Source organism: Lingula anatina, chromosome 10 (assembly GCF_051362555.1).
Source record: "Lingula anatina isolate TDL-2025a chromosome 10, LinAna3.0, whole genome shotgun sequence".
NCBI classification, from domain to species: domain Eukaryota; kingdom Metazoa; phylum Brachiopoda; class Lingulata; order Lingulida; family Lingulidae; genus Lingula; species Lingula anatina.
In genome coordinates, this window is record NC_141776.1 from 3,246,208 (window position 1) to 3,268,424 (window position 22,217).

General features: G+C 38.6%; 2 protein-coding genes across 4 annotated transcripts in view; both read left to right on the forward strand.

Annotated features, from left to right (window-relative positions):
* LOC106170116 (low-density lipoprotein receptor-related protein 2-like) overlaps positions 1 to 5,027 on the forward strand; it is a 33,788-nt gene extending 28,761 nt beyond the window's left edge. The window contains exons 23-26 of the mRNA XM_013549860.2: positions 159 to 380; positions 1,076 to 1,156; positions 1,396 to 1,492; positions 2,458 to 5,027. Of these exons, the coding sequence (XP_013405314.2) occupies positions 159 to 380; positions 1,076 to 1,156; positions 1,396 to 1,492; positions 2,458 to 2,749 (692 nt within the window). The 3' untranslated portion in view covers positions 2,750 to 5,027. The remainder of the gene's footprint in view (positions 1 to 158; positions 381 to 1,075; positions 1,157 to 1,395; positions 1,493 to 2,457) is intronic.
* A 1,033-nt stretch (positions 5,028 to 6,060) lies between these two features.
* On the forward strand, positions 6,061 to 22,098 carry LOC106170118 (low-density lipoprotein receptor-related protein 6-like). Of its 3 annotated transcripts, none has more exons than XM_086997426.1 (23): positions 6,138 to 7,022; positions 9,672 to 10,113; positions 10,684 to 10,936; positions 11,803 to 11,947; positions 12,107 to 12,220; positions 12,503 to 12,778; positions 13,045 to 13,198; positions 13,677 to 13,811; positions 14,305 to 14,422; positions 14,751 to 14,904; positions 15,250 to 15,369; positions 15,535 to 15,636; positions 15,827 to 15,961; positions 16,457 to 16,625; positions 16,973 to 17,103; positions 17,491 to 17,647; positions 17,891 to 18,003; positions 18,402 to 18,527; positions 18,969 to 19,874; positions 20,269 to 20,346; positions 20,567 to 20,663; positions 20,881 to 21,026; positions 21,478 to 22,098. In XM_086997426.1, exons 1-23 carry the CDS (start codon positions 6,950 to 6,952, stop codon positions 21,630 to 21,632), a joined length of 4,299 nt encoding a protein of 1,432 aa, XP_086853552.1. In that variant the 5' UTR covers positions 6,138 to 6,949; the 3' UTR covers positions 21,633 to 22,098. The 3 variants fall into 3 exon arrangements, with proteins under 3 accessions (XP_086853553.1, XP_086853552.1, XP_086853554.1); XM_086997428.1 differs by having other exon boundaries at positions 6,276 to 7,022; positions 19,683 to 19,874; XM_086997427.1 differs by lacking the exon at positions 20,881 to 21,026 and having other exon boundaries at positions 6,061 to 7,022; positions 21,478 to 21,603.
* Positions 22,099 to 22,217: the final 119 nt, after the last annotated feature.

Consider the following 22,217-nt stretch of genomic DNA (forward strand, 5'->3'; position numbering starts at 1 on the left):
TCGTGATGACTCCATTTTGTCCAGCAAAACACCAGCATGTAACATCAGATAAAAGTATTTCCTTTTATGTTCATGTGATTAAAATAATTCTTTCCCATTTTTAAATTTCGTGAGGTTTGTGTAATTGGCATCATTATTTCCCTTTTCTTCATCATTAGTTGAAAAGTGCAACCCGTATATAGGGACGTCTACGGTCCAGACGTTACGTGATCAAACGTGCCCAAGCACTAACAACCACCTGGGCGCGAGCTGCTACTTCACGTGCATGGAAGGATACGCAACAAAGGACGGCCAGGTCCAGGGATACTTTGAGTGCGCCAAGACCATGTCTGTGTCCACTAAAATGGCTCAGTGGAGAAACAGCATCGGGGCATGTGAACGTAAGTTGATGAATTTCAAATAGTTGTTTAGTATATATGTTTCACTATAAGATAACAGAGTCAGGACTTTCCTGGGGGTGGTGGCACGAGGGGAACCAGGGGCGGATCCAGGATCTTTTGAAGGGGGGTCCGTTGAAGCGAAGCTGACCTTCCCTCTCCGCCCCCCCCTCCCCCTTTGATTAATTGTTTTTCCTTTTTTGTGATGGAGTTGGGGTACCAGCGAAGTATAGTGGGGTGTGGTGTGTGCGATATCTTCTCCTTAGGCTTGTAAAAAGGAACCGAAGACATATCTTTTATGGGCTCTAGCATATTTCAATGTGACTTTGTTGATGAACTATTATAATTAATGACTTAACTGACTTTTTATGTTACATACATAATTCAAGTTTTTAATTAGTATTTACCGTTTCTTTAACTTGTATTTTATATACATTGTAAAGTCAATTAAACAAATGTGCATGTTAGACTCTGAATAAATCATAACATCAATAATAATAAAAATAGCTTACCTATCCACAGAGATGTATCATTAAACTTTTTCACTGACGAAAGTTTGATTCTAAATTTTATATAAGCTAAAGAACCATTGAAACCATGCAACCTTTGTTCAGTTTGACTTAAACGAAGGTCATGCCACGTTAAGCTATAGCACATCCTTTTATTAAATTAATATTTAATTGATTTAATTTTTGTAGTTATCCCGACAAAAAGTCCTGTGATATCCAGTGGCACCGATAAACAAACAGGCGGCAACAATGCCGGAGGTAATGGAGCGGGTAAGTCGGCGGTAGAGTCTTATTCAGTTCGTTTTTACCAACATTTCACATTGCATATGTTGGGTTAAGCAATAGAGTGGGATGAGAATTTTTTTAATGTAAAACAAAAGATAAATCGTTTTTCAGTTCTTAAGACAGCGTTTAGAATTACATACTATATGTATTATTCAGATGCGCACATGTGCACCGTGTGTATGTGATTTACATATTACGGTGAAACCCGTTTGAATTTATTTCAGCTTCAGGTGCAACCCCGGCTATAGTAGGTATCGTAGTGGCCGCGCTGCTCATCCTTATTGTCATCGGAGTTGTGGCGTTCTTCCTATGGAGGAGGATGTAAGTAGTTTTTTACGCTAATTTTACGTTCTTTCGTACGTTGAATCGTAATCAGTTCGTGAAGTTCTTAACATATTCGTATATATTCGTTGTCAGTTCTTGCAATTCTTGATCAATCACGAACTGATTACAATTCAACCACGAACCCTGAAATTTGTAAATTCCTGGCGATTCGTAGGATTCGTGGTTTGTGTGAAATAGGGGCATTACCCGTCAAGTGAAAAGAGTCAGTCGTTTACAAACCGGCGTGACGAAACTGATGGTCCTTGTGACAGAGTCCACCCTCCATTACACTTTAATTACACAGGTTAGGGTAATTAAGCCTGACGTAAGTGGATCAAAATCTGGGACGAGGCTTACCTGTGCAAAAAAATGGGAAGCGGACTCTCTATCGCGAGTGGACTCTCTGTCACGTTACCCCGGACTCATGAGATAGATGTGCTGAAACCCTGAGGCGCCCGTGTGAAATAGCACTGTCTTGTTACCTTGTTACTGTCTCTCTACAAATAATGGTGCCATTACCTCTCATTACCTGCTTTCTGCTTTACTGCACTGACAATTTGGTTAACAGATGACGAGTTTTGGTCAAAATGTCGGTCTAAAATATCCTTTGTCAAATGGGTATCATTTACCAGGTGTATTGAGATAATGGTTTAAGTGATATAAACGACCAATTATTCCAGCAAGCCCTGTTGATACATGTTAAACGTTTCCTTCACATTTCATGTCCTTAAAATCTTCGACAGCATTATATTTGTGATCACCGATTTTCTGACTAGAAGGTATATTTACGCTTCAAAGTCGTTGACGAAGGGTTGAACCACAGATAAAGGACGTTTCTCTGATATCATTGTGACGTCGAGTCTTTCTTGTGACGTCAAATGTGTATGACGTCAAATGGCGTCAATATGATGTTCTACAGTTCCAACCGTCCATGTGTTAATGTGTATTCTATTTTTTTCTAGGAGCCGCGGAGATTTGAGCAAACCGTCCCAGTTCAGGTACGTCAATCACTCCAATGAAATCAGCGAAATCCCTGGGGATCCTAACTACGCCACCATTGGCGCCCCCTACAGGGTAAATCAGCCGGAGAATGACTATGAAGGTCTGAATACTGCCCAAGCTAACGGGGACGGCGGCATAGCAAACCCGATGTACGACCAAATGAATCCACCCCCGACTAAGAAACCGGGCGAATTTGATGACCTGAGCCAACAAGCCGTCCTGAAGGTGCAAAGTGACACCACAAAGGCGTAGGACACCGAAGGACATACATTTTTTATGGGTTATCAGTTCTGTGATACAAAAACCTGTTTACCTGTAGCGCGCGTTGACTTCATAGCGACGGGCGTGCTGAATGCAATGTTATAATGTTCTTTGTGATTTTTGTTTGCATAGGCACTCCGGTGGTGAGTCTACAACATTTGTTAGAAAAAAAAAATACTGGTTTAAATATCTGTTAACTCCAATCTTAACCGTTCGTTTTATGCCAAACAATATGACATTATGTACATACAGCAAAGAGAAATATTTCGTAGCAAAATTTACCATAAATATTGTAATGTTTATTATGCCCCATTGTGACGAAAGTTATTTTTCACCTCAAAAAGTCAGTTTGGCCAGAAAACAGAAAATTTCAAATGACAGGCTAAAATATTCCACAATGTAAACTGCGGGTCCAGATATTTCATAGATGAATATTTTGAGTAGGTTCAAGATTTTTTATCAATATGTTGTTGAGATTTAAATATAACGGCTTATTTGAAGCATCAAAGAAAATAAACATTCTGCAAACATTTCGATGGGACAGAAAAATAATGCGGACTCATAATTCTATTTTATTTTACTAAACATACGTTTGGCTTTGAAAGCACGTCTAATGTATAGAAAGCACATATTTCTACATACTTCGTAACATTCCACTTACATCTTATGTGAATTTTTGAGTGTTTGAGAAGGAAAAATGACGGTTACGTTATATACATCCTTGTGTACATACGGTCTAATTATAAAGGGTCGACAGCGTGGTTTTAATAGTAAATTAGTTTATTATCATATTAGTTAATCGGTAACTGATATATTTTTGTACACTGTTCATGAAGTCGGTATATTCTCTATGCTTTATGTGCCTTACAAATGTATACTAATCTCGCTGTTAAGGATTGCACGGCAGCCATCTGGATTTTAGTTCAGTTTCATTTGATCCTTGTGTGCAATGTTCTTTCGTATTGTTGCATTGTTGCTTCCTAACGCGCTATAGGTTTGTATTGTGTACGGGCGTAATATACTGTACCCCAAACACATGCTTAAGCGTACAAACACACACTTACACACACACACGCGTACCCATGCGCTAAAACTTCCTACTTCTGTGATATCAATGAAATGCACGGGTTTTGTTCGCTAAAACCAAAGACGCTGCCATAATATTTCAAAGACTATTTCACAGATGAAGGTCAACAGAAATCATGCGTCTTTGATTGTTTTTTCGTGCGTTGTCTTATGGCCACCAGAATAACTGTAGTATTTTTGGCTGTGTTAAGTCCTTTTAATTTTGCTGTTGAACACAACCTTCAAAACTGGAGATGTTAGGTTAAATAGTTGCGGTAGCTATCATACTACCCAAAGGTACAACAAATCTTGGAAGTTGCATTGGAAGAATTTTAAATTTTACACACACTCAATTCAACTCGCTTGTTCCTTTCGTTTCTGTACATACACGTGTAGCTTAGGCAAACGGGTTCTTTCGTCTCAGATTTAACCTTATTCCAACATTTCGAAAACCGAGATCGTCTTCGCTGAAGGCTCTGTTACATGTATAGGCCCGGACCTTAAGGCTGTATTAGGCAATTGTCAATCCATATAACCCAGGGATCATCCGACTGTTTCGGTAGGTAATATTTTACAAGACAGAGAAGCTACTTTATAAAGCGCATCTGTATTTGAAATAGTGTAGCGCTCAGATTACAGATTTTACTAAGAAGTACCTAAAGCGTCCCGGTAATTCAAATGATAATAGAAAACATATTTTTTGCTTATAAATTGATATAAAAATTTAATGTTCGTTCGGAAGATTTTGTCCAAGCACAATTTTAAACAATTATTAATGACGGGTTTATAAAATTTAATATTTGGGAAACCTCTCATTCAGCACTAACCCCAATATTAACCGACCTTTGGAAAACGCAAAGGTCGTTTGTGTAGAATATCTGTGTATGTCTTTTATTATATCTGAAAATAATTGCTTAGTTTTATCCTTTTAATATGTATCTGCACTCGTTTTAAACGCATTTAACATTTATGTATAGCTGTTATTTCAAAACGTTTGTATATATTGCAGAGATTATAAATGACAACAGTCTATCAGTTCGTTTTATACAGAACATACTTGAAACTTACAACCATGTTTCAACATGTGTGTATAATTTTGATACACATTCAAAACTATTGTCAATAAACATGTATATCGGGTCTCAGAATTAATTTGTGTGCAAGATTATCCAAGAAATAAAGGCCAAGTCCACATTTGAGAAAATCAGTATTATGTTGTCACTTTCGTCTTTGCTACGTCACTTATAATACTTACAGTACAGGACGGTCAGGGAAGGGGGGGGGGGGCAGGGGTAGGGGGAGGTCACAGCCAAACTCTAGGACAGTGTAATAGTGAGTAGTCTTCACTACACTGGTGACTATGAGCAGTCTCCTGACGTCAGTGTGACTAAAGTCCCGAAGTCAAAAGCTTTCACAGGTATGCTTTCTAAATTTTTTGTGGAAGTGGAAAGTTTAAAAAAATCTTCTCAACAATACAAGTTTAGTTCGAGCAAAATATACAGCAACAGTTGATACCAGCGTACACATGTTATAATAATATTAATAATGGATTATTTAGCCAACTGAATATTGAGTGAAAGTTTTAGACATGCCACTTTTAAAGGGGGGGGGAGGCTGGTAGTGATTGGAAACGCAATGAAATCATTAAAATTTAAAAGAAACGCCTAAACTCATGAATACGCAATATATTTATTACATCAAAGGGAATTTAACGTGACAGCATGAAAAATATTTGGTGAGAACACTTGTAGGCAATTTATTCAACAATCACGCGAGAACGTGGCGTTTATGGAAACTGTCACGTGGTCAGGACGCGTCACGCGATGCCGGAAAACCAGTGAACAAGAAGCAAGGCGTTTTGATAAACGTTGTTTACATATGTGATCACCATGCTGGTTTATAACGCCTGTAGGCGTTAGTGTTTGATATAAATCAAACTGCTCTAAGCAACTTTTCCTCAAACTGATGTCATATTTTATAGCATTCAACGAATGTAGCGCTCGAATGTTTTTGAATCTGGGAACTGATATGCGGACATAGAATCTCATTTTGTTTAAGTCCCACGTGTTATCGTAAAAATTAGTTTTACAAATAGTAAAATATTTATTTGTTATCATAGGTAAATGCAATTCAAGATTTAAAAAGCACAAGTGTCATTCTTCACGATTCACTGAGAAATAATGTCTATTCACAGATGAATTACAGGATGAGGAAAGCAAATTCAGACGCACCAAAAAGATTCGAACTTGTTGAACATAGGCTGCGTGAAGCCGGGCATATTAGTTGGGTGTTTATATTCATTTGGTTGGTTAGAAGCATTTCTGGCGAATCCCTAATATGCAAAAACAACTAGCAGGGTTTACAACGCCCCGAGACACAATTTAATTGCTGCGACCTGGAGGCGGCTTAGAGGCTTGAAAGCGGGGAGACCTGAGACTGATCATCTCTCTCTCTCATTCTCTCTCTCTTTCACACACACACACACACACACACACACACACATATACACCACCACCACCAACAGTGATTTAAGTTGTATAATGCTATTATTATTCAACCACTTAATTTTTTCTTGGTTAAGATTTAAGTAACAGTCTTAACAAAGGGCAGTTTTCACCCTCGTGTTCCCCCTTTCTCTCCCTCTCTCCCTGTCTATATGTATTTTAACTACGGTAATGATGCAGGTTTTAAACACTTTAACACTCTAAATCTTTATATTTTTATTGCTGTGTACTCATGAGAAAACCCTTTCCCACAAACGCAGCCAACTAACTTTCTAAAAAACTCTTTAAACAACATTTTAAAAGACCACTAACAATATCCCACAGCGGAAATGCATCAATTCTTTTCGGTCGCATTCACTGAACATTTACCGTCCTCACCAATCGCTGCCGTCACCGCTCATATCACAACGTGGCCATGCTTCCGCTCACGAGCTGACGCATCCGAAGTCTCTCCATCGGTATTTCCCTTACGCTTTTCTTACGGTTTCTGAGCTTATAATGAGAAGAACTTATCAAGATTTAACTGCCTTAATATGACACCCAGACGCAGGCCAAGCTGTTATTTTCTTACGCGGCTTAATGAGTGTACAGACCGGGAATTGACTGTTGTGACGAGCTTGCTATGTGTTCAGGAGTATGTCACGGGCTGAGACTTGCTGTTATATCTCTTTTTTGCGTCTCAAGCGTCACCTCAAGTAAGTGCGTGTTTGTTTTATACCTCGTTCGGTTGAACACAAGGGATGCTATAGGGATAGTCATTTTAAGAACGTAGATTTAATGGGGTGGGTGGGAAGGTGTGTCCCTTGGTTCAACAGTGCATTTTTTTCAATAGAGAAATGCATGAATTAGGTAATCTAACTCGTATTACTTGTTGAATTATTTATGCATTCATTTCCTGTGCCAGGACAATAGCAATGTAGGTTGTTTCTCTCTGTTGTTCATAAAAGTCGTTTTAAGTTTATTCCCTCGTTCCTATTGACGCTTTCACATATAAGATGATAAGACACAGGCAGGTAGGAACCAAATTTTAAGTAACTTCAGTTTACGGGAAGGTTTTCTTTCAAGCCGCTACCTAAACAACTTTAAGACACAGGCCCCGTAGAAAACTTTTAAGTTACTTGAATTCACCGGAAAGCTATTCTTTTAAGCCGCCTTCTCCCGCTTCCCGCAATTGCTACTGATATGGTTGAAAAATTATATATAAATAATGGAGGGGGGGCAGGGGGGGGGGGGGAGAGGGGGGGGGGGGCAAACTATCTGTCCTTGTGAGACAACCAGATATTTTGATATCGGGGAAATTCATTAACTGGTGGTCATTTTTCCAACACAAACATTTTACCCATATTCACATCACCACGATGAGACATCTCCTATTGTCGTTTAATGGGCCATTTTCAGAGATAAAAAAGTCCACGACAATAAAAGCTATGTATTCTGTTGATGGCTGGGGGCGAGAACTGAGATACGTGAACAGTATTTCACACTGTGGCCATGGCCTACTCAGTTGTTTACGCATTTATTCTTTCATATACACCTGTATATTTTAGCTGGGTGTCTTAATCTGTTGCTTGTTTTTTTTTTGTGAACATTTGTGTTTTTACATGTATGTATGGCTTTTAACTGTAAAATTATAAAATTAACCTTAAAATTATAAAATTAACTGTAAAATTATAAAATTAACTGTACAATTATATTCAACACGCTGTATCCCCGGTTTGGCAGAAATTGTACTACGCTATTGCCATGCTTTTTGAAATGCCCTCATCCGGTATTAATTAATTAGAATAATTTTAACCAATGGGACTTTATAATTGAGGAGAAAAATACCCCCTTAAATTCATCTGAATACAGTTTTTATTCTAATAATTTTGTTATCAAATAAAGAATATGAAGCCATCTATGTTGTAAATGTTTTTGGGGTTTTATAAATACAGTTTCTGGCTTTATGTAAATGTTAGCATTTTACAATAAATGTCCGTTCGGAAATGATTCTTTGCATGACGCACCAGTATGTACTAAACTCTATGATTGGGATTAATGAATATAGACAGAAAAACTACATACAATGTACAAGCGGAAAAACAAAATATATCTTTTCTTCTAGAAAAATTCATAGTGGTATTGTTTTCAGAAGTAATAGTAAATCTGGTGTTTGAATGTACGAGAACACTAATTTTTTTCAACTTTATTCACTCAGCGAAAAAAGAAAATATATACATATAAAATGAAATAGTTAAATAAATAATAAAAAATTAAATGCATATAATTATAAAAAAATTAGACCATGAAATATGTCTTCACGTACATTAAGGAGAATAATCGGAAATATATAGGAATGAATAATGTTGCTCACGTACTTGGGTGCATTTTTGACCGGTGCCAGGAACCTGGGAGGAGCTTTTCAGACAATTTCTGGTTCCTTTTGGTTTGTCCAAAAATTCAACCCACTATCATCGTGCTTCACGCTTACCCGGACCTGCATGGCTCTGGAATGAACGTCTAACCTGAATCAGGCAGATTTGAGGTACAAATAAAATTGAACGATTCGTTCTTCTGTCTTGTTGCTTTAGGGTGACAGTCAGGCCTATTTTCGATCTAATGAGGCATTGTCCGAACTCAGAGTTTGAAGTGAACAGGAAGTGGCAGCTTATATACCAGTAGGAGGAGACCGTTGTTAAGTTGGCCCTACTGTTTATGTTGTTTTAGTTAATGAGATCACCCCACGTTTTTCACTACACATTACGTGTATTCGAGACGTCTTCTTACAAATGCGATGAGTGGTAGACGTCCGCATCTTGTGTGGGTTCCTGGCAAATACTGAGGACAAAGAAACTTGTATGATAACTTTTAACCCAGCATTACCAATGCCAATTTTTATAAAATATATTAAAATGTATATCGACAAATAAGCAGACTTTTAATTAAGTAAATAGGACATGAGAAAGCGAATGTACATGTGAATGATTTACTAAAAGGTCATATTGCTGTAAAAGCCAATGCTTTACAATCATATACCTAAACTGAAATTTTTAAATGTAAATGTGAATTAGGTAAGAAGTGCAAGAAATATAATTTCAATATTCCCAAAATAAACAGAAGTAAATATATAGATGATAAAAAATAATGCATGGATGAATGGTTGCTCAGTCATACATGTATTTTCATAGTAGTAAATAAATAATCATAAAATAGACATTGACTGGATAAAAAATATTTCTTCCAAAAGAGTTTATAGTACGAATAAAAAATAGATACAATTATCCTGAAAAGAAAGAAAAAAGCAAAATAATCGATTCCATCATTTTGAAACCAAATATATCGAAAATGGTTATTATGTTTTCCAGTCACACACGGTCAGAATCTGATCTGGGCTCAGCGCAGTCCGTCAGGTGTCGCTCGTATCGTCGGTATCCCTGGTGACCCGGCAGACTGGGTGGAAAGCAAGAAAGCCTCAACTCGCTACATCACCGCCCCGAACAAAGACTGGCACTTCGTCGCCCTGGCTCACGACTATCGACAGAAAATCCTCTACTGGAGCGATCGGGGGAACAAGAAGCTTCAAGGATTACGGCTTAACGGGTCGACGCACGCTTTCACGATTTTTGGCGGGATTTCCAGTCGCGTGGAGGGTCTTGCCGTGGACTGGGTGGCGGGGAATATCTACTGGGTGGACGCCGTGTATAATTGGTTAGTTGTGGCACCGGCCACGGAGCAGACTGGAGCGTACAGGGTGCTCTTTGATGACCTGGATACCCCCATGGGGGTCGCTGTTCACCCACACGAGGGGTAAGAGTATCTTTTGTGTTTGTTTGTCTGTGAGCGCATACAGAACAGCGGACTAACTGATCCGAGGATCAAATATGGCAACCCTCTAAAAGCTTCCCGGTTAATTCCAGATTAGACACTGAATAGATTCTTTGTGGGGATCACGCAACGGACATTCAAGTGGGACGGCCATGTTTAATCCGCGGATCTGTTAGTCCGCTGTTCTAAATGCGCTCTGCGTGTCTGTCCCTATACTCAGTTGGCTGTTTATAATCACTTTGGTTGGTTATATCCATTTGCAGCGAATCCAAAATATGCAAGAACCAACATCGCGAGGTTTGAATCGCCTCGAGAAACAGTTTAATTGTTACGGCCCAGAGGCTTGGCAAAGAGGAAAACATGGACGGATTGTTTTATAAACTGTCTCTTCTCCAGTTTGTCCTCCTTCTTTTCCCAGTCTTTGGCCACTTTTTCTTAGAGCGCAAACTAAAATTTTTAATATTTTAAAGATAATTACCCTTAAAATTTATCGTTTATATAAGTTTTGTTCTCATATCAATTACTGGTAATTATGAATTATTTTAACAACAGGCATTTGTTCTGGAGCGACAGAGGAGCAGCTCCCAGAATCGAGAAATCCACGCTTTCGGGAGAAAATCGCGAGATTCTCGTCAATTCGGGACTTGTATCTCCGGGCGCCATGGTGATAGACATGTCACGTGATCTCTTGTACTGGGCGGATAACGCAAAAGATACATTAGAGTCTGTGGATTTACTTGGACGGCATAGGAAGGTGATACAGACGGCCCCGGGGACCGATTTTTACGGCCTGGCGCTATACAAGGTAGCCTCACCGCTTGTTTTCTTTTCTTATGTCTATTTGTCAACTGTGAACTTAAATAAGTTATTTGTATTGAAGACATCCTCCTCTCTCTGTCTCTCTCACTCTCTCTCTCTCTCTCTCTCTCACACACACACACACACACACACACACACACTCGCGCGTGTTAATTGTGAGTTGTTTCTTGGCGATTTTCATTTAGCTTTGTGAAAGTTAAATGATACTGTTTTACTATTAGAAAAGCGGAAATACTGGGGTTACCAGAGTCCCAAAGCGTTATGTTTATAGAAGGACCACGAGTAACTCTTTGCCAACATTATTCATACGAGAATTTAGTGGGGCTCTTTGTATTTTGTAGAGTGAAGCATTCTACCGGAAAAGACAATTCAACACAAAAAGAAACTCTAAGATATTGTGATGGCAAAATAAGACCTGGGTGTAGTCAACTCAATATCACAATTCAAAAGCTAGCGCCCAACAAACCACCAATTTCAAAAATTTAATTATATTAAGTTTGTCAGGCAAACTAAACTCTCACAGGCGTTGGGCGCACATCCAAGGGCGTTCAACTTTATACTACAAACTATGGAAGCGGTTATATGGAAGGCGAAAAACTTAAACTTAATGTTCAAATATAACTGAAAAGCCTTATCTTTAAAATTACTTTGTTTCCAAAGTGTTTTTATTTAACAAACATAGTTTTTCTGAGTGGTTTATACAGCTTTATCTGATTGTGCTTTTTTCTCTTACCTGTATTTCGTAGATAAAAACAATAACAACAAAAAATGAAAATATTAATAATGATGATAATGATGACATTCTTCAGCAGTTCTGTTCCAGTATTTTTGACTACTTTTTTTGTAAAACAGGATCTCATCTTTGTGACGGAACAAAGCATAAAACAGCTTAGGATATATGGTGAAAAGGAACAGAAAAATATACTTAACTTCAACCTTCCCGCGGTACCCTATGGAATTATCATGTACGACGACAGCGTGCAACCAAATGGTTCTGGTAAGCACCATGTATTTTTATTTTATACTATTGTTCACTATGTACCTATATACGTAGAACTTTCAGAATGTTCTAACAGTCATAGACCTTTATATTAAAAGGACAAAAACAAAGAAGAAATGTTGGAAGAAATGAATTGTCTTGACATTTATTTTCCAGTTCCCTGTGATGTCATGGACTGCCAGGATCTATGTGTGAGCACTGGGCGGGGAGGGGCAAAGTGCATGTGTACCAATGGCTTTGTCCTTGACACAGATGGAAGGTCATGCAAAGGCAAGGCTTGTGATTTTGATAAGTAGAAAGTAGTGATAATTCTTCGTAAAGATGTATTGTAAATATATGAATACAGCAGTACAGATCTATCAATAAAGAATATTTTGAACAGTTGCATTGGTTGCATTGTGTGAATGTTTTAATCATTTGAATGAGCTATGTTCAAAATATTAACACAAATAATAACGAGGAATTAGCCCACAAAGATGCCCAATTTTAAAACATCCAAACGTTTTGACTACAAATCCAGTCATGTTCTTTGCCGTCGTGTTCCATTTCCAGCAGACGACGGTAAATTTGGCGCCCCACAGCTCATCTACTCCATAGGTGGCGCTATCTGCCGGTTCCAAGCCAATCTCCCCGACATGAGCATGACCAACATTAGTCTAGATGACCAGTGCTTTCTGAAGAATCGAAAGAACGTTGTATCTCTATCATGTAACGTGTACGAGGAGGCGATTTATTTCGCTGAGAACGTGACAAGGACCATTTCCAAGGTGCGATTGTCGCATGGAGAAGCGCCACAGGTGATAGCTGGAGGACTGGGGCACGTGGAAGGTGAGGAGCAATTACACAGGAAGCCTCGTTTCAGTTATATTTCTTTAATAGCAAAAGTTGCGAGTTCAAGGCATATAGCAACGTAAATTTCAAGAAAAACTAATTTTACACATGTATTTCATCTGTGTATTTGTAGATTGTAGGCCTACGCAACAAGCTGGGAAAATGTATTGAAAGCAAAGCAATTTATCATATCATAAACTGTTTTTTTTAAACAAAGTTTGAAAAAAAAGTTATTTATTTATTTATTTATTCAATAAAAATAGGGCTAGCCGTAGATTGGCTGGGCAACAACATCTACTGGACGGACTCTGAGATGCGCCATATTGCAGTGTCCACCCTAGCTGGCCGGTATCAGCACATTCTAATACAAGATGACCTGGAACACCCCAGGGCAATAGCCGTGGACGCCGTTAGAAGGTGAAGGTCATTATTTGATATACAGGAAATGGACATATTGTAGGCTATACCCACTACCAGGGCCGTAGATTAGTTTTCTGCACTTTTCTTTACTAAGAGAGTCGTGTCTTGAATTAGCCAGATACCTATCTGTGAAAATCTATCTGTGACCATGGTACTCGTAGAAGGTAGACATATTGCTGGTTTAGACTGCCAGTGGGGTCTATATAGAAATTTTATGAACGCAGTACTTGCAAACAGTACTGTGTATGTTTCTTTATTTAGATGTGCAGATTATTAAGAGACAGGTACCCAACTTTGAGCAAAAGCTGATTTACGGATGTCTGCCTGTTCTATGGACTAAAATGTGTGTTTTTTCTAAAGTTAAAATAGACCGACGCCGATGCCATTTTTAAAACATTGAACGTTGTTGCATGTACTAATCACTGTTAGCGTGGCAGTTGTCATTAACACACGGTGACCTACCGGTACATTCCAGGAAACTTTACTGGAGTGACATAGGCTCCAAGCCCAGTATCCAGGTCGCTAATATGGACGGAGGAGGCCGAGCCACGCTGATAGAGACCTCCCTAGGGTCCCCCAATGATATCACAGTGGACATGGTGTCCAAAAGGTGAACAGGGCATGGTTTGCTATTTATTGATTTGCGTGTATGCATGTGCCATATGCATTTGTGTGTACCAATATGCGTACATGTGTGTGTGTGTGTGTGTGTGCACATCAGCGTATGTGTGTGATATATGTGTATGTGTGTATGCGCATATGTGTACCATATATGTATGTGCGTGTATATGTGTTTATTTCTTCAATCTAATGAAACAATCAAGGTACCTGGTGAAATGTAATGGAATTACCACTGGTGTGACGCAGTGGCTGTCGTATATTTTTTCTTTTCAATAATCTAAGTCCTTTGCAGAGGTTCCAAAGCCTACTCCATGTAGTAATTTTACCGGGTATCATTTGTTAAAATACACGGTGGTTTTAAATTCTACCGTCGCTTTATTACTACATCTGCGTTACTAGAACACAGCAGTGAATTATTATTATTATTATTATTATTATTATTTATTCATTTATTTGTTTAATTATGATATGTTCTTCATCAGACTGTACTGGACAGACAGCGTGCTCCGGAGAATAGAGTCCGTGGATCTCCGAGGCAGAGACAGGAAGACGCTGGTGGTCACCGGGGATTCTGAGTTCAGGGGACTGGTCACCTTTAAGGTGAGGGACAATTGTGGATATTTTATTTCTCTTATATTTAATTAAAACTGTAATTTTATTTCCGACAGCCTTTCTTTTTTTCTAACAAATACAAAATGTAGACACGATCAGTTATGCATGCATTTTCTTTAAAAGATAACTACATGTAGATTTCAGGACCGCTGTGTCGGAAATTAGATAATGAAATTCAATTAACAAAATTTAGAATGAATGAACAGGCGTTTGAAAAATGAAAACATGAAAAAAGCTTACTTGTCAAAATTAGTAAAAAACTTTATTATATTTCTCAATAAATAAATACCATCCTAATCATTCTGCGATATTCCAGGACTACTTGCTGTGGACCGACCAGGGTACCCGGAATGGGCTTCATATCGCTATGAAGGATACAGGTCAGAAGGTCCGCGGCGTCGTCCATCCTAATACCGGCACGGCGTATGACATACTGGCTTATGATTACCAGCACCAGCCAACAGTGGAAGGTGATAATACAGGGTTGCTCAAAATGGTTGTCACACCCACGAATATCTGGTTTTTAAAAAAATTGTAGATTTTTAAGCTCTACGTGCGTTGATATTTGGTGTGGCAACCATTAAATGAGCAACAGCAAGTTTCTGATTGATGATATAATATTGCATTGCGAATAAACAGGGGTCAGGTATTTATCTTTGTTTGTTTTTCTTACGATATTTAAAAAAAAAAAATCTTTACGTTCTTTTTGTCTGGCTGTATGGTTAGGGTCGATGGGCATTCCTTTTCTTGAACCTCCAGCAAACAATGCATATTTGAGAACATACACACTACTATTCCAGTATCTAATTTTTCAGGTGCGTGCGATGATGAAAATGGCGGCTGCGATCACTTATGTCTTCTTAACCAGGAAGGACGGTCTTGCGCGTGCGCAATAGGTTATTCGCTTGCCTCTGATGGCAAGAGGTGTCTGTCAGGTAAAAGAGACAAACGCATTCTTTTAAATGTGAAAATATTTGTATATGTTTTCAGAAAGGTTAGGCGTGTTTTTTAAAAATAATTTTAAATGCTTTTATGTGCCATCAGCACTTAATAAGTGATACACACAATTCATATTCTGTTTTCTCTTTTCGTTTTTCTAGAAACGGTCAAAGACGACTTCCTCATATTCACAGATACTTATCAAAAGCAGATTTTCCAAATGTCTCTTAAAGACAGCGAAATCAGGGCGGTCCCACTGAAAGGTAAAAAATAAGTCCTTGCATGAGTGTATCGAATCTTAACTAATGCGGGTGCAGAGTTTTGCTTAAGGGGGTAGGTGCACAGTAATATTTTATTTATTTACCGATCAATCAGTTCGTTTCACTGATAACTGATTTATTTAATTCAAATACATCTATGCACATCGTCATATTTAAACTATTTTCCCAACAGGACACGAGAACCCGATAGCGGTGGACTACGACCCCAAGGAGGGGCGTGTCTACTGGTCGGACGTGTTAATGCAGGTGATTAAGAGGGCCTACATTAACGGCACGGGGCAGGAGATCATCAAAGTACTGCCAGACGGTGAGCAGAGGATATGTTGTGATTGTGCATTTCAGTGGTAGATTTCAGTATAAATTTCAGAGATTATTTATGATGGGTATTGCTCAGGGGAATATGCTTGTTAAGTCCACAGACATTTGGCAAACTATATAGATATAAGTGTAAGAGAATCACCAATTATTAGGATTCCCATACATGATTATGACAAAAATGTTCTTAACATTCCATTTAAGCAAATTATATTAAATGAATAAATACACTCGAATGCTTTGTTGCAATGCTCGTTATATTTTCCAATTGCAAGACAGCTTCATAATAATTTGGATGAAAATTTCCCAGTATAAGTTTCAATTGACGGAACTGCCCAGAATATATTTGTATCTTGCACACCTGCATAACATTAAATATTCATACTCTCTACTGTACCTGTAAGTCCTTAGAGCTCTTTTAGTAGTTACAAAATCTTCTGAAGTACAATAGTAAAGAGTATAGTTTGAAAATGTTTTTCCGTTTCAGCGTCTGTTGTTGACGGCGTGGCCGTGGATCCCTTGTCACGTCTGCTGTATTACACCGACACGGGTCGTAATGTGATAGGAGTCATGTCCATGGACGGCAGATATAGTAAGATATTGATCAATGAGAGCTTGGATGAACCGCGTTCTATTGCTCTGGATCCAATGCACGGGTGAGTTCCATCCCCCCCTCCCTCTTCAAAACTCGTTTCATAATGGGACATGTTTGTTTACTGTTTTGTCTGTGTATTTATTTCCGCTTTTTATATAAAATATGATACATGTAACACATTATATCAATAGCCTATGATAAATTACCTGGCAAATGAAATTTTCTTATTTAAGAAAATCACTGAGCACTCTGGGGTCCAAAAGAAGCCGGTTGGTTTTTTATTCTAGAATACAACGTGTAGGCTACTTTCAATGTATGTCTTTCTGAGAAGGATTTCTAAGATGAATGTTGAAGAAATTCAATGAAAATGAACATCGCAAACATTTACGTGTTATTTTTTCTCGATAGACACATGTATTGGACGGACTGGGGAGAGAGACCAAAGTTGGAGCGGGCAAACATGGACGGGTCCAGTCGACTGAGTATCATTAATTTTGATATCGGGGCGTGGCCGAATGGTCTAGCAGTGGACACAGGCGGTAAGAGGGGTGATGGCTTAAATAAGTTGACCTTTGTTTACTATAAGTAGGAGAATGTGCACCACTTTAGTGTTTAAATTTCTAAAATTATCCCGACATCATGTTTTCCGTTACAATGTTTTCACTAAAACGATGCTACTGTAGTACATGTGTGTGTCAGATATGGTGAGTAAGGATATGTTATTTGTGCCTAATACTTTTTTACGAATATTTATGGTATTTCATATCACTTTATTGACCGCGTTAAATTACTGTGAATGTACTTCCAATTGGATAACAATATGTTTAGTCATTTTCCCGACTACCAAACTCTGCCTATCTGCACTTCTATGTTCACAATCGCGCTTTTCCTTTCTTTTTGTATAGATTTTTAAAATCTTATTCCAGCGGGACAAATATACTGGGCAGACGCCCGCTTTGACAAGGTGATGACATCAAATTTATTTGGGCAGGAACCGCGATCTTTGTTCGAAGACAGCAACGCGCATTATTTCGGTATCGCCATTGCTGGCGATTACATTTACTATTCCGATTGGAGAAAAAAGTGAGTATATATGCAAAGTTGAAATAGGAAATTGGTCAAACGTCGTTAATTGGTGAAATCGTTACCGGGACAGTATGTGGACAGTATATTGTGCATTCTTATTTTTATAGGGCAGCCAGTCTTAAGCATACTCATTTAGTTCATCCCAAACTGGAGACTTTTCATTTTTCTGTTTCGTCACAGTGTATCCACCATACTGTTAATTCAAATAATAATTTGAATACTTATTAATTTCCTAAACAGATCTGTGATGAGGATATCCAAGTATGGCAGCAGGTCGCCGACACCTGTAGGTCCAGCACTATTTAACAGGCTCAACGACATCCACGCCTACAGGAAGTCCGAGGCCATCGCAGGTGAGGTGATTTTCCTAAAATAGTACCTTGTTATTAGTGGAAATGTAAATGGTGATTGAACTGCTAAGTCTTTGGTTTGCTAATTTTTCTGGTTGGTTTGAAGCATAATTGGGTAGTACATTAACCCAACAAACACAGAACGTTTTATAACGTTACCGTTACGTTTTTTGATTATGTATACGTTATGGTTATGTAATTACATGTATAAGTGTTGGTGTGGTGTCGGGTTTTTCTACATTTATGTAATTGTTGCGTAAGCGACATAGAAAAATGCGAAAAGTGTTTACAGGATACATATCGGTCGTTTTGTACTAAGACTCCTTCAGTAGATACATGTAGCAATTTTATATTCGTAAATGTAAAAGGCGATTGTCTACTCATACTGTCAAATCTTACAGGCCGCAACGCTTGTTCAGAATATAACGGTTTCTGCAGCCATCTCTGTTTGCCCGTGCTGGGAGGGAAGCAGTGCGCATGTCCAACCGGAATGTCTTTAAAGATAGATGGTTTCCATTGCCAAAACGGTAGGCCTAAGCTGTACAAGCTTTTTAGAAACAATCATGCCCCATTGTCGATTTAATTGGAAAAATTGTGTCTCAAATAATGTCTAGTTTTTATTTACATTTTCAAAGGAGTGATAGTAAGAATTTCGTTACAGTCTGTCATTTGAAGATATTTTAGTTTTGACAGATTCTTAAAAATTTATTAATACAGACACAGTAAATATACACATTTTGCATGTATTTCCGGTAGAATATGCTGCTATTGTTTTCGCCTGCAAAAGATCATAATCCCAATACTAAGTGCATGTAACAACACATTTTTCTTCAATTGTACATATACAGGTAGTAGATGTGAATTAGGTATTATATTGCAAGTGGCTTTACGCCTATCTTTTAGAGCACACATAAAGAAGATATTATTCTATTAGATCTGTAGTATTGCATGTGCTTTGCTCTTCCTAGGCCACTCTATCTTTACTTACTATACTCAACATACTACGAGATCAACTACACCGTTTACCACTCCGCGCACCACGACGCCCTTCGAGGTGATCAAGGGGTCAGTAGGACGCTGGACAACCGCTGGGGGCGTTGGCGATAACAGGTCACAAGTAGGGGGCGCTGTCGATCGATTTAAGTTAGAAAAGCGCGGGAAGACGACTGCCAGCGTGGAGAGTTCCAGTGGGGGAGGCAACGAGGAGTTGAGCATTAACGGGAGGACACCCGGGACGCGGGCGTCTACGACGAGGTCCTCAACTACGACAGTGTCACCATCCCCTACACCGCCTGCGACATCTTTGACCACTCCTTTCCTGTCAAAATCAACGACTAGCTACAGAAACAATAAGGATTCTGCAGCAACCGAAAGTACGACATTTAAGCCTGCTACGACGTCGTCGACACTGATACCGACTGACTCCACTGAGTGGACGGATATAAAGACCGATAGACAAACTGACAGACTAACAGACAGACAAACAGACAGACCACCACCTTGGCCGTCAGAGTCCACTGTCAGGACAGAATATACCACTGCATTTAGCATGCGTAGCACAAGTACTGCTAGCAGTAGCACTGTGCCTGCATATGTACAAAGTAGCAGTATTATCACACAGAGCATAGTTAGTACAACTAATCCTTACACAGTAACTACAACTGCTACCAGTGTCGCTACAGGATCCTCAGTTAGTCACGTGGTTCAGCCAGTGACCCGGATGTCGTCAACTACCTCCCCTCCCAGCACGCGTCAGACGCCGAGATCTACCGCGTCCCAGTCCCGTCCAGTGCTTAACATCAGTGAAACCGCAACCTTGACTGCTCCCCCTGGCGGTCAGTTTGTTACTACAGAACTTACCAACTACTCTACAGGTATGGGCTATTATGAAATATTACTTTTGGTTGAGGATAAAATTTGATCCCTTTAAGATCATCATGGAAAGTCTGTACAGCGTATTTTCATTAAGTATGACCAAGTTTGTTCTAATTTTCACATTCAGGATTGATAAAATGTGTTTCTGCATGTCCTATGTTCGTCTTCAGATTATTTGATTTAAATTATAAAATATAATTCTATCGAATACATTTGTTAACAAGAAAACCAGTCGTTCGGCAGAGAGGTAATGTTAACTGTGCAAAACATGCAATGCATCTGTATTGTATCTATTCAGTATACAGAGTAATTGCTAGTCCTGTCCACTCATTCCAGCGAAGGGCGGCATCATTGGTCGTTTTATTTAATGTATTTTTTATTTTTCATGTTAAGTGCCAAAGCCTTCTTTTACCACAGAGCAAAATACCAAGAACAGTTCAGTGACAGTGAGTTCTTCCAAAGAGCGCACAGGTAGGTCGGTCATTTGTCTCAAGTTGAACTTGTCGAATCTCAGTGTCAGTGTATAAACAGCTTACAAAAACACATTTTCATCTTCGTCATATTATGTGATTGACATGATATTGACAAATCTTGTTTATGTTCATGTAAGAGCAAGGTCGCCCAAACACCCAGTGTGAAATAACCAGTAAAGTATGTTGCTACAGTAAAATCCTTCATTATGTTTTTGTAGATCTCGCAACAATAGGCATCATTATTGGGGCGGCGGCAGGTGGCGCCTGTGTCGTCATTATGGCGATCGTCTGCGTAGTTGTTGTTTGCAAACAAAGGTAAGATGGCATTCTAACTTGTTTTGCGATTTTTTGCAGGTGCGTGCACGTAATTGTTTCTTGTCATGTGCTACACATTATAAACAAAGCACACGCGCATGATGCAAAAAGAAAAAAATGGATCTAAGCTTGTTTCGGCGCTGTATTCTTTCCCCTACATGTGCTAGTACTCAATCTCTCTCTTTCTCTGCATTTATCCTTTATCGTTTGTCCCCAGGTCTTCCAGAAAACCGCGGACACAACGAAGCGGGCACGGATTGTATATTGATCAGACCAATTTTAACACGATGGAAACCTCTTTCTCAAATGGCACACGGCCGCCGTCTTCGTACGATCCCATAGACCCTAGGCTATTTTCAACAGGTCTGTCAGTTTGTCTGTCTATATGTGCATGAATAATACTTTCTCTACTTGGGCATTTTAATTAAACATCTAAGTATATGCTTTATTTTCCGCTTCACATACATTCGAGTGTCTACCTGTACAGTGTGTATGTATGCTATCGTTGCTCGAATTGTCTTGTCCGCATATTTTATTGCAGTCGTTATGGAAATGCTTACGTCGACGTACATGTACATATATTTTTAGCTCAATATTTGCATTTTGTTTATTTTTGTTTGGTAGGTGGCGTATTAGAAACGTGTACTGTGAATAACGCGACATTCTTGTATTCAAATGCTACTGAAATCGTCACTTGGACGTTAAAGAACAGATAATACATGTATTACAAGTATTTGTATTCACTTAAGATATAAATACGAAGTACAATCTTGGAATATGTATCATGTAACTGTGACTTATTTTCCTTGTGTAGGCTTTGACAACCAAACCTTCAGCCGCCCGTCAAGCATATCCACCTCCGAGTTCACAACGTATACAGACCCGGCCCCTCCCGAGGATAGACATCATCATTCCCATCATCCCCATCACCACCACCAACAGGGCGGGTTCTCCACTTTTAAGGTGTAAATTCGGAACTCGGGAGACTCACAGGGAGGCAAAGTTTTCGTATTGAAATGTTTCATTTTTCAATTTAGCCAATTGTGCAAATAAGTATAAAAGGTATAGTTTTTTAAATGTTTTATAGCAAAATAATTGTGTATAAACCTCCAAGTTTAAACACGAAATTAGCACTGTTGTGAAAAATGCACAGAAACTTCAGATCAGATTGCTCATAACCTTTGTTTATAAAGATCGACAAGTTTTTCATGCAGAAAGATGAAAAAATTTGGAAAACGCGTTTATAATAAATGACTAAATTAATCATTTAATCATCTGAATAAGCAGCACTTATTTGGGTGATAAAGACTAAAGGATGACTTGATTAGAATCCATTATATTGAATGTTTCTTGTCCCTAAGTGACTAGCAGCCTTTAAGTATGACTTTCGAAAGTGCACTTTTTGTTTTAATAAAATTGAATAAAAAGTATACGTTACTTGACTTATCAATCATATATAGTGATAATTTGGAGAAGTTGAACAATAAATGATATTTTCCACATATTTTTTAATTAGTCAATTTCGTCTGAATGATGGAAAGTGCGTTTTTACGA

Coding starts and splice junctions, on each gene's coding strand:
- LOC106170118 (XM_086997426.1), top strand. CDS start 6,950: ATGTGTTCAGGAGTATGTCACGGGCTGAGACTTGCTGTTATATCTCTT. Junction 11,948..12,106: donor CGTGCAACCAAATGGTTCTG/GTAAGCACCATG, acceptor TTTATTTTCCAG/TTCCCTGTGATGTCATGGAC. Junction 18,004..18,401: donor GAAGTCCGAGGCCATCGCAG/GTGAGGTGATTT, acceptor CAAATCTTACAG/GCCGCAACGCTTGTTCAGAA.